The sequence below is a fragment of the Ahaetulla prasina genome, chromosome 1 (genome assembly GCF_028640845.1).
Source record: "Ahaetulla prasina isolate Xishuangbanna chromosome 1, ASM2864084v1, whole genome shotgun sequence".
In the NCBI taxonomy this organism is placed as follows: Eukaryota; Metazoa; Chordata; class Lepidosauria; order Squamata; family Colubridae; genus Ahaetulla; species Ahaetulla prasina.
Window position 1 is genome coordinate 246,423,222 of NC_080539.1, and position 12,326 is coordinate 246,435,547.

At 38.1% G+C, this 12,326-nt stretch overlaps 1 protein-coding gene across 1 annotated transcript in view; it reads right to left on the reverse strand.

Moving 5' to 3' along the window:
- Positions 1-1,766, reverse strand: part of PDIA5 (protein disulfide isomerase family A member 5) — a 180,990-nt gene extending 179,224 nt beyond the window's left edge. The window contains exon 1 of the mRNA XM_058194942.1: positions 1,631-1,766. Coding sequence (XP_058050925.1) covers positions 1,631-1,766 — 136 coding nt within the window. The remainder of the gene's footprint in view (positions 1-1,630) is intronic.
- Between the last annotated feature and the right edge of the window lie 10,560 nt (positions 1,767-12,326).

The following is a 12,326-nucleotide window of genomic DNA, read 5'->3' on the forward strand; positions in this document are numbered from 1 at the left end:
TTGACCTCGACGGTCGTTGTCCTCGAACAGGGATGCGGTTGCCCTGGTAATCCTGCACCCGGAGCCGTTGTTTCTGTAGCTTGCGCTTTGCGATGTCGGCAAGGCTTTCACAAAAGTGTCCCAGGACATGATTGTGATAGCTGATCCTGTGTCTACTTCCAGACCTTATTTTCTCTCATTCCCTTTTTCAATTTACAACCCTTTAATTTAAAGACAATCCTTTCCATCCTTAATTCCTAATTTCCTATTATAATTTAATATTTTATCAGATGGACCAATTTAGCTTTTATTTCCTTGCTAGTCATTTTAGCACTTTATCACAAGAAATATATTTCTTAAAATTTATTTTTCAGATCTTCAATAATTCAAATCAGTTATAATATCAAATTTGCAATTCCTCTCTTCCACTGACTTCCCTTCTTAATAGATAATTCCCATTATTCTAATGATCAAAAACAAAATATTTCATTAAATTCATTTTTCACATCTTTTTAAAATATAAAATACTATCTTAAACTTTCAACTGTAGTAATATCCAATTTGCGCTTCATCATCTTTTGCATTTATCCTCAAAGACAAAATTCTTTAAATTTTATTTTTCACATCTCCTTTATCAAATATCAAACATCATCTTAGAAATCTTCATAGTAAAGTATAATCCAAAAAACATTATCTTAATCACTTCATAATAAAGAATAATCAAATCCAATATTACATCACCAATATCAATCCTAATACAAATTACTTATGACTATAAGCATTACTTTCGCTAAATTCAATTATTACAGATATTCAAACAATTTTAAATATATAACATATTTTCTTCAATGTATCATCTTGTTCAAATATTACAATTAGCCATATTAATCATAATACAATCCATATGTAAATATCATATTTCTCAACCTTCTTTTCCTCCATCTTCCTTTTAACCCTTTTCTTTTGGTCCCCCCGCACTCCAACTCTTAAGGTTTTTCCCTCTTCATCCCATTCTCTTATTTTCCTTTTTTTTAAAAAAAAATATTATATCCTTTCCTCTGTTTCTTTTCTCTGATTTTTAAGTCTCTTAATTGCCTGGTTTGCCCTGAATTCCCCTCTAATCTCCCTTTCCCCCTTTTTTATTTCCCCAATCCCAGTGTAATCATTTGATTCTCTTTTGCTTAGACTCTTTCCCTTTTCTTTTCTCCCTTGTTTTTTTCCAACCTATTTTTACCACTGTTAATCCCAGTGTAATTATTAAATTGCAATTTTTTTCCTATCCTTTTCCCTTTTCTTCCCTTTGTTTTCTTCCTTTTTCTAGTTAATTTTCTCTTAACCCATCTCATTTTTAAATTGTTACTCCCAATGCCATCATTTAATTTTCCATGTTATTGTTGTTAGTTGCGAACTTGTATCCGACCCATCGTGACCCCATGGACAATGTTCCTCCAGGCTTTCCTATCCTCTACCATCCTCTGGAGTCCATTTAAGCTCACGCCTACTGCTTCAGTGACTCCATCCAGCCACCTCATTCTCTGTCGTCCCGTTCTTCTTTTGCCCTCAATCTTTCCCAGCATTAGGCTCTTCTCCAGTGAGTCCTTCCTTCTCATTAGGTGGCCAAAGTATTTCAGTTTCATCTTCAGGTTCTGGCCTTCTAAAGATAATTTTCCATAGTCAGTGTTTTTATCTTCAGTGCTAAGTTCTTGTCTCTCCTTCGTGATTTCTTTATCCATTTGGGTATGTTGTAACACAGTTTCTAATTCATCAAGTTTGGATGGTCTACGCATCGTTTTAATCATATCTTTCAGTTCAAATTTAAATGATGCATTTTGATCATTTCAATTATCTCCTGGGTCATTTTGTTGTTTCCACAATCTTTTAACTTCTATTTAGAATTCTGTTGTAATCCACCTTCTTTAGTTGTTGAGATCAAACCACTTAAAAGAAAAAAAGTCCTCCTGAAAACTTCCCAAGGCTTTTTGTAAATCAAGGTCGCTTAAAAAAATTTTTTTTTCTGGCTTACAAATTAATTGTTGTAGTTCTCTTTTCCACCAGTAGATCACTCTCTCTACAATACCAATCAACCCAATCCACAATACCAATCATCGAAATAGGAAAGTAGCCAATTTATGTGTTAAATCCACGTTACAAATATTCCCCAATTTTCTTCTTCTTCTTCTTAATATTATATTTCCAAAATTCAAGTTTGAAATCCAATTCCAAGTCCAATTGTAAATCTTCCTTTATAGGGCTTTTGTTGTTGTTGTTGTTGTTATACACTTTTCTTTGTTTTTCCTTCAATGTTCAAAATTTTTAAAGTTATTTCCAATCTTCTTACACAGCTACTTTCTTTTGGGTTTTTTCCTTATAATACTTTAATTATCTCACTCCTGTTCAAATCCACATAGCAAGCTCCATTCTGGGCAAGTGCTTTAGCTTCCACTTTGTCCGTCTCCATTAACAGTCCCCGATGCCAATTAGTTGCTATTTCCTTGCTGGGGACACCTTTTCAAAAAAATTTAAAAAGTTCTTTTTACCTGTGAGTTGGCCAATCACTCATCCGGTATCAGTACTCCATCCAAATCACCACTCCTGCTCAAAACTTATTCCAGTTGCCCCAGCTTCATGATGGCCGCCATGGCCACTGCCACCGCTGCTGGATCAAAGAGTTTCCTCCGACTTCCGAGGAACTTACCTGTTCCTCTTGGTCTTCCGAGGTGCTTCTCTTTCTTCCCCGTCCCTACAGGACGGATCCAGTCTGAAGACCCCCTGACAGCGGCTTGTCAGCCTGGATTTTCGCAAGGCTCATCAGAGCCTGCTATTTCCAGACTGTCTTCCCACGATGCTTCCGGTCTCTCTCAGATACTAGATATCTATCAGTCTGCTTAAGAGACAAATAAACCAAGAACTACTAGTGTTCCATTTACTAGGGAATGGACTGATCAGAATTATTCTTTGCCATTTTCACAGGTCATGCCCACTGCTATTCTCAATGTACACCAAATATTTGCAATAAATAGCCGTCTGTAAGGTATCCATCATTTCTCCACCATTACCCATTTTAACTAGGGCTGCTGGGAACAGGTTTATCAGCATCTGAAAGATCAACCATTGTCTAATATTAGATGCAAAGGTCTAAGATTCTTTTTCTCTCTCTCACGGCTGTACTGTTAATGAAAGCATGAGTGTTAACTGGGTTGTTCAGCCTTTACATGTGTTAACAGCTGTTCTGTCACTACAGTGAAACAAGTTTATGGTTGATCACAGAGCTCTCTCAGCTCAGCTGCCAAAGCAGCTACTATGATACTTTTTCTCTGCTATAAATGGTAAGTTTTTAGAGATCTATAGCTGATTATGGGACACCCCCCCAATGCTCTAAGAGCCGAAGTTCTTTACCATTACCAAGACATATATGGGTGAGGGGCAAGATTTTGTTAACGGCAACACAAACACACACACATTTATTGAATGTATCTGCCACCAACACCATACAGGCAGTTAGTCTCAGAGCTGAACTCCACTTATGTTAAAGTTGTCAAGGTTAAGAAACACTGAATTAGATTATGGATTTCAGCACCCAGAATTTTTAGGAATAGCCATATTGGTTGGTCATTTTGTAAATGATCTCGACAAGATGCCCTTACTGTGGAAGGCTGATTTGGAACAATGTGTTAAAGAAATGATTTTGTATTTCATAACATAACATAACATAACATAACATAACATAACATAACATAACATCAGAGTTGGAAGGGACCTTGGAGGCCTTCTAGTCCAACCCCCTGCCCAGGCAGGAAACCCTACACCATCTCAGTCAGATGGTTATCCAACATTTTCTTAAAAATTTCCAGTGTTGGAGCATTCACAACTTCTGAAGGCAAGTCGTTCCACTTATTAATTGTTCTAACTGTCAGGAAATTTCTCCTTAGTTCTAAGTTGCTTCTTTCCTTGATCAGTTTCCACCCATTGCTTCTTGTTCTACCCTCAGGTGCTCTGGAGAACAGCCCAACTCCCACTTCTCTGTGGCAGCCCCTGAGATATTGGAACACTGCTATCATGTCTCCCCTAGTCCTTCTCTTTGTTAAACTAGACATACCCAGTTCCTGCAACCGTTCTTCATATGTTTTATCCTCCAGTCCCCTAATCATCTTTGTTGCTCTTCTCTGCACTCTTTCTAGAGTCTCAACATCTTTTTTACATCGTGGCGACCAAAACTGGATGCAATATTCCAAGTGTGGCCTTACCAAGGCATTATAAAGTGGCACTAACACTTCACGTGATCTTGATTCTATCCCTCTGTTTATGCAGCCCAGAACTGTGTTGGCTTTTTTAACAGCTGCTGCACACTGCTGGCTCATATCTAGATGGTTATCCACTAGGACTCCAAGATCCCTCTCACAGGTACTACTATTGAGCAAGGTACCACATATACGGTACTGGTGCATTTTGTTTTTTTGGCCTAAATGTAGAACCTTACTTTTTTCACTGTTGAATTTCATTTTGTTAGATAGCGCCCAATGTTCAAGTCTGTCAAGATCTTTCTGTAACTTGAGCCTATCTTCTGGAGTGTTGGCTATTCCTGCCAGCTTGGTGTCATCTGCAAATTTGATGAGTTCCCCATCTATCCCCTCGTCCAAGTCATTGATGAAGATGTTGAAGAGTACTGGGCCTAAAACAGAGCCTTGGGGTACTCCACTGCATACTTCCCTCCATGTGGATGTAGTTCCGTTGAGGACTACACGTTGAGTGCGGTTGGTCAGCCAGTTACGAATCCATCTGGTGGTGGTGCTGTCTAACCCACATTTTTCTACTTTATCTAGTAGTAGGTTATGGTCTACTTTATCAAATGCTTTACTGAAGTCCAAGTAAATTATATCAACAGCATTCCTCTGGTCTACTAATTTTGTCATTTTGTCAAAGAATGCGATAAGATTAGTCTGGCATGATCTGTTTTTGACAAACCCATGTTGGCTTTTGGTTATTACTTTGTTTGCTTCTAGGTGTTCGGTGATTCGTTGCTTGATTATCTTTTCCAGAATCTTCCCCGGTATTGAGGTCAGACTGATAGGTCTGTAGTTTCCTGGATCTGTTTTTTTTCTTTTTGAAGATGGGAACTACATCAGCTCTTTTCCAGTCCTCTGGCAGCTCCCCTGTGCTCCAGGATCTTTGAAAGATATAGTTCAGTGGTTCTGAGATCACGTCTGCCAGTTCCTTCAGAACCTTGGGGTGTAATCCATCCGGTCCTGGTGATTTGAACTCGTCTAGGGTAGACAGGTGTTCACTTACCATTTTCTTCCTATTTTAACGTGTTTCTAATCTGTTTTTGTAGTGCTGTTTTTGATAGGTTGGATTGTTTTTCCTTTTGTGTAAAGACAGATGCAAAATATGAGTTAAGTAGATCTGCTTTCTCCTGTTGCTTGTCATCTTCTTGCCACTTTCTCCCAGCAATGGGCCAATTGTTTCCTTGACTTTTTCTTGTTTTTAACATGTTGGAAGAAGCTTTTTATTATTTTTACTTTTGTCGCTAGCCTTTGTTCATTGTGAGCCTTAGCTTTCCTCACTTCATCTTTACAGGCTCGGCTATTTGCTGATATTCTGCCTTAGTTATTTGCCCTCTTTCCACTTTTTATATTTGTCCTTTTGTCTTTCAATTTGTCAGATAGTTCTTTATGCATCCATGCTGCTTTCTTTTGTGATCTACTATTTTTCTTCTTCATTGGTATTGTGTTAGACTGTGCTTTTATAATCTCACTTTTCAAAATTTCCCAAGCTTCTTGAGTTGTTTTCCCCCTGAGGATTCTCATCCATTGAATCCTTCTCAAGATCTCTCTAAGTTTATTGAAATTAGCTCTTAAAGTCCAAGACTCTAGTTTGACTTTGTTCTACTACTTGTATTTGCTTAATGTTGAATTCCAACATTGCGTGGTCACTTGCCCCCAAGGTTCCCGTAGCCTCAACACCCTCTATCATTTCATCTCTGTTAGTGAGAATTAAGTCCAATATGGCTGATCCTTGTCGCCTTCTCTATTTTTGGGAAACAAAGTTGTCTGCTAGGTTTGTTAGGAACCTGTTGGATCTTCCACTTGGTGCAGAGTTTGTTTCCCAGTTGATGTCAGGGTAGTTAAAATCCCCATTACTACTGTGATGTGCTTCCTACATACCTTAGTTAGCTGACTAGCAAAAGTTCATCTACTTCCTCTGTTTGGTTGGGTGGCCTATAGTATAGACCTATGGCAATATCGTTTTTCACCCTTTTATATTGACCCAAATACATTCAAGATGATTTTCATCATTGTTGTGCTCTATTTCTGTAGAGATGTAGTTATTTCTTATATATAGTGCAACTCCACCTCCTCTTTTATTTGGTCTATTTCTTTTAAATAATTTATATCCCTCTAGCTGTATGTTCCATTTGTCAGTTTCATCCCACCAAGTTTCCGTAATGGCAACAATATCATATCTACCCTCATTTACTTGGATTTCTAATTCACCCTGTTTATTCCTCATACTCTGTGCATTGGTGTATAGACATTTGAGTCCATTTGGATTGATCTTGTGTTTACTGTCTACATAACCTGTGTTGACTGCTCCTACTTTCATGCCACCTGTTGGTTTAGTGCACATGGTATGGCACTCACTGTTAAATGCTTGGTTTTGCTTGGTAGCATGGTTGATAGTCTTACCCATACAGACATCTATGTTACATGCACTGATAACACTTTTAGTTTTCGATTGCTGGGGACAGAAATTTTCTATATCAGTTAATTCTCTGTCCCCACTGTTCAGTTTAAATGTTTATCCAGAAAATCTGTGAATGTATTGCTAAGTAACTCAGTCCCTTTCTTTGATGGATGCAATCCATCTCTTTTGTACAATTTTTCATTGGACCAGTTGCAGACATCATGACTAATAAAACCAAAGCCTTCCCTTTTACACCACTCCTTTAGCCACACATTAAACTCCACTACACGCTGGCCTTTACCTTTTGTTCCTTATGTACTGGTAAAACCTCTGAAAAGTTAAGCCTACAACCTATGCTATTAAGTTCATACCCTAAGCTCTGGAAATCATTCTGCACAGAAAGCACATCCTTTTGGGACAGATCATTTGTGCCAAGGTGTATAATAGCATCAACATCAGAATCCTTACTGGCATTCTTGACTATCTTAAGAATACGTCTCTTGTCTCTGCTGGCAGTAGCACCAGGTAGACACCTGACGCCTTTCAAAACCTCCATATCCTTTCCTAAATTTACATCCCTTACAATTGAATCACCAATCAGAAGGTGGCTTCTCTTTTTGGATACCTTGCTCTTCTTGTGTGACCGATCTGTAATACTTGATACACACTTTTCCAAAGTAGGTTCACACTTTTCCAAAGTAAGTTCTTCATCTTGAACCATAATCCCTTGATTGTTTGAGTTATCAGTATCACAACTACCTTGATCTGTCACTTTAGTGTTCCTATTTAGGTCAGCAAGGGCACTATATCTGTTATACTGGGACACTGTAAAAGCTTTGTGTTTATGGTTCACAGCTCTCACCCTGCCAGATCCCACGGTTGTCCATACTGCCCTTTTCCTGCAGGATCTTTGTGGTAGAGGGGGCTGATGGCTCAGCAGCTGGAATGGCTGAATTGGGTACCTAATTTCTGCTTGGAGAGCATAGATTAGAGATTCTAGATATGTAATCTGTCCACGTAGACTGCTAATTTATTTCATCTATGCTAATTTCATCTATGTTGTTCCTGTTTCCAGTATTAAATATTTGAATTATTAACAAAACATCCTCCACAGCTTTTTTCCTGACTTTCATAAAGATCTCTAATAAATAATCTCATGGATTACAACTGAGCTACTGAACCCTAACCCTAACCTGCCAGAATGTGGATATCATGGCAAGATCATTCTTAACAGAGAGCCCCTACAGCAAAATCAGGCCTAAAAACAACCCTAACTATAAACTAATTTTTTTTTAGTGAGATGATGGTGGTGGTGGTGGTGATGATGATGATGATATCATCTATTCAATCATGTTTGACTCTTGGTGAGTCTCTCCACACTTTCTGACCTCGCACTACTTTGGGTTTTCTATGCTTTTCAAATGGTGTCAGATTTGATGGTTTCTAGCCACCATGTTCTTTGATGGCCTGGTTTTCTTTTAACACTAATTCTTCCAAACATAATTGCTTTCTCCAGTGAATGGCCAAAGTAAGTGAGATGAAGTTTCATGATTTTGCCTTCTAGTGACATATCTTGTTTTTAGTGAGACTGTAGTGACATAAAACAAGTTCCACTTATTTATCTGATAAGATTCTGACAGAGATCAGAGATGCTTGCACTGAATTTGTTTTTTAGGCTTCAGATGGCTGCAAGCAGGCAGGAAGTATTCAAATGGTTCCTCTCCAGCATCCTGATTTAAAAAAACAAAAAACCAAAGCCTATTACTGTGGAATTATTCAGAGAAAAGTCCTGTACTAGCAATCCAGGAGATGCTATTTCCTTTTTTATGACACAAATAATTTTGTGTTAACTACTGAATGTCACATCTCCTTTTACAATAGCTACAAAATGCAATCAAAAATACAGTAGAGAGGTTGGACCACTCTATCTATAATGCAAGTACTGGGTGAAACTATACCTATCTCTTTCTATCCCTTATCCTTCCATTTATTTCTCTTTTGTCTGCTATTGTTACCAAACATCCTGAATCAGAGGCAAAGTAGGCATTATTGGCTGCTACCCCAAAACTATAAAGATCCTTTTCGTAAGAACCAAAGTGTCCGCTCTATTATTATTATTATATTCAGTGTGCTGTTCAATCCTTTTTATTTTGCAAAGAGTTGTATTTTCTGCTCAGTATGCCTTTTAAAGCAATTGCGTGATATATTGGTTATATGTTCTGTTTGTTGTTATATAGGTTATATAGTTTGCATTTTATATCTTAATGCCATGTCATGATTAACATGCAGCCCCTATTTTTATTATACTCTCCCAACACATACATAAAGAGAAAATGCATATTCTATACTATACAGAAAAACAAAAAAAAAAATACTCCAATACTAAGCATATATTATTCAGTAAAATGATATGCTTTATTTTAGCCAATGGTTGATGTAGACTAAAAAACATAAAAAGGTGTTTTTAGATTTTACACTGGTGTCAGTAAATGGCTCTGTACCTTGTCATATACATATTATACATTGCTTGTAAAATTAAACTATTAGTTCCAATATATATTTGTAATTTAATTTTACTCAAGTGAAAACGAGAAAATTAATCCATGAATTGATGACTGGAATACAGTGGATAATGTTTTCCTGCACAAATTCTGCCCAACGTTCTTAATATTTATATAAAGGCATATATATTTAGCAACAAGAATATGACACATAATATAAAAAGAGAAAACCTGCAAAATTCTGAGAAAACACCTCAGACCCATATGGAACCTCATATGTATCCAACCAAGAGGTCCACTAAAGCAGCGATCACCAGCTGGTAATCTGTGAGAAAATTTTGGTGGTCTCCAGAAAAATTATTTGCATTTTTTATATTGCACTAAATCAGGGGTCCTCATACTACGCCCCCTGGGCCAGATACATGCAATGAACATTTGTGTTGCTGCAGAGTGTCTCCCTTCGGGGTCTTTTTGTGTGGGTCGGAGGGGAGCAGAAATTCCAACCTGGGATCTGCTTCAGCCTCCTGGTGCGGGGCTTTGGGCAAAGGCTGGAGGGAAGTGCTACTGGTGGCGAAGAGCCGGAGGGCCTTGTTCCAGTGGGACTGCATCATGGCCTGGAATTGGCTGACCATCTCAGCCCGCTGAGCCTCCAGGCACCTGTACTGGCCTCACACTTCCGCAGGTCTTCCCTCTGCTTGGAAAGCCTATGCTCCTAGTCCTCAGTGAGAACTGCTACTTCTGCTGAGCCTCCTTCTCAGCCAGCCCCAATCTGAACTGAGCTGTTTTGCCAATTCTTTCTCATGGTGGCTGCTTAGCTCAAACAACTGCTTCCTGTTCGGGCCCTAAGGAGCCCGGGCAGGCAGGAGCGGAGTGGGTGGGAGGGGCGAGTAAAGGCCGGCGAGCTGCCCCTTGACTTGAGTGACATTGAGTTGGCCACACCCACCCAATCACATGACCACCCAGCCGGTCATTAAGCAGCTCATATTAGTGGTCCACAGGATTTAATTTATGAATTTAATGGTCCCTGAAGTCCGAAAGGTTGGTGACCCCTGCACTAAAGAACTGCTACTTATGGTGCCCCACTTTTGAGAGATGAAAGAGACTTGGCTTAAAAAGTGTGGCTTTTCAACAATGGTGCCTATTTTTTGGAATAGCCTTCATAATGATAACAACAACAACAACAACAACAACAACAACAACAACAGAGTTGGAAGGGACCTTGGAAGTCTTCTAGTCCAACCCCCTGCCCAGGCAGGAAACCTTACACTACTTCAGACAAATGATTATCCAACATCTTCTTAAAAATTTCCAGTGTTGGAACATTCACAACTTCTGCAGGCAAATTGTTCCACTCATTAATTGTTCTGACTGTCAGGAAATTTCTCCTTAGTTCTAAGTTGCTTCTCTCCTTGATCAGTTTCCACCCATTGCTTCTTGTGCTACCCTCAGGTGCTTTGGAGAATAGTTTGACTCCCTCTTCTTGTGGCAACTCCTGAGATATTGGAATACTGCTATCATGTCTCCCTAGTCCTTCTTTTCATTAAACTAGACATACCCAGTTCCTGCAACTGTTCTTCGTGTGTTTTAGCCTCCAGTCCCCTAATCATCTTTGTTGTTCTTCTCTGCACTCTTCCTAGAGTCTCAACATCTTTTTTTACATCGTGGCGACCAAAACTGAATGCAATATTCCAACTGTGGTCTTATCAAGGCATTATAAGGTGGTATTAACACTTCACGTGATCTTGATTCTATCCCTCTATCCCTTAATGCAGCCCAGAACTGTGTTGGCTTTTTGATGTTCTTGATGTTAGACTCCTGGCCCCTTTGGTGATGGCCTTCTAGAAACCAGCAAAGGCTCAATTCTCTAAAGGTTGTTTAGAATGTGATCCTTCATCCTCATCATTTGTTTAACCATCATCATCATCATCAGAGGTTTTTAAGAAGAAATTGGACAACCACTTACTATAACAATGTTCTGGATTATGGTACTTTGGGGGTTATGGCATTTTTTAAATTTTCTTTTCTTTTTTTAAAAATAATTTTATTAAACAGTTTGTCTTTTAAAAAACAACACAGAAAACAACCACACATACATAAAAACACATAAAAACATAACATATTGAATATTACATACCATCAGTGGTAATTTTACAGCATTCCGTATCAACATACATATTTTGCTTTTCTAGTTCTCTATTCTATCATTTCTATTTACTTCTCAATAGTAGTATAATTTTAAATTTTCAATAGCATACTAGCAATAATCATATCCAAAACATAATTTATTTATTTATTTGTTTTGGCACAATATATATAAACATAAGCATGAAAATAACTATATAACATATAAGCATATATATAAGCATAAGTATGTAATAACTATATTAATTGGATATAATGAAAGGAAACAATAGGACAGAAACAGTAGGCACGTTTGTGCTCTTATGCACACCCCTTACAGACCTCTTAGGAATGGGATGAGGTCAATAGTAGACAGTTTTTGGTTAAAGCTTTGGGGATTTTGAGAAGAGACCACAGAGTCAGGTAGTGTGTTCCAAGTATTAATAACTCTGTTATAGAAGTCATATTTTCTGCAATCAAGATTGAAGCGGTTAATATTAAGTTTAAATCTATTGTTTGCTCTTGTATTGTTGTGATTGAAGCTGAAGTAGTCTTTAACAGGAAGGACATTGCAATAGATGATTCTATGAGTTAAACACAGGTCCTGTCGAAGGCGGTGGAGTTCTAAATTTTCTAAACCCAAGATTTCAAGTCTGGTGGCATAAGGTATTTTGTTGTGGAGAACTCTTGGAGAACTCTTCTTGTAAAATATTTCTGGACACGTTCAATTGTATTGATGTCTGAAATGTGATATGGGTTCCAGACAGGTGAGCTGTATTCAAGAATTGGTCTAGCAAATGTTTTATAAGCTCTGGTTAGTAATGTAGTGTTTCTGGAGAAGAAGCTATGTAAGATTAGGTTAACAACTCTTAAAGCCTTTTTTGCAATGTAGTTGCAGTGGGCTTTGGCACTTAGATCATTGGATATGAAAATTCCAAGGTCTTTAACAGGGTGGGGGGTCATCTGTAATGTCCATCGAGTTTGTATTTAGTGTTTAGATTCTTTTTTCCAATGTGTAAGACAGAGTAATCAAGTAGAAGACCC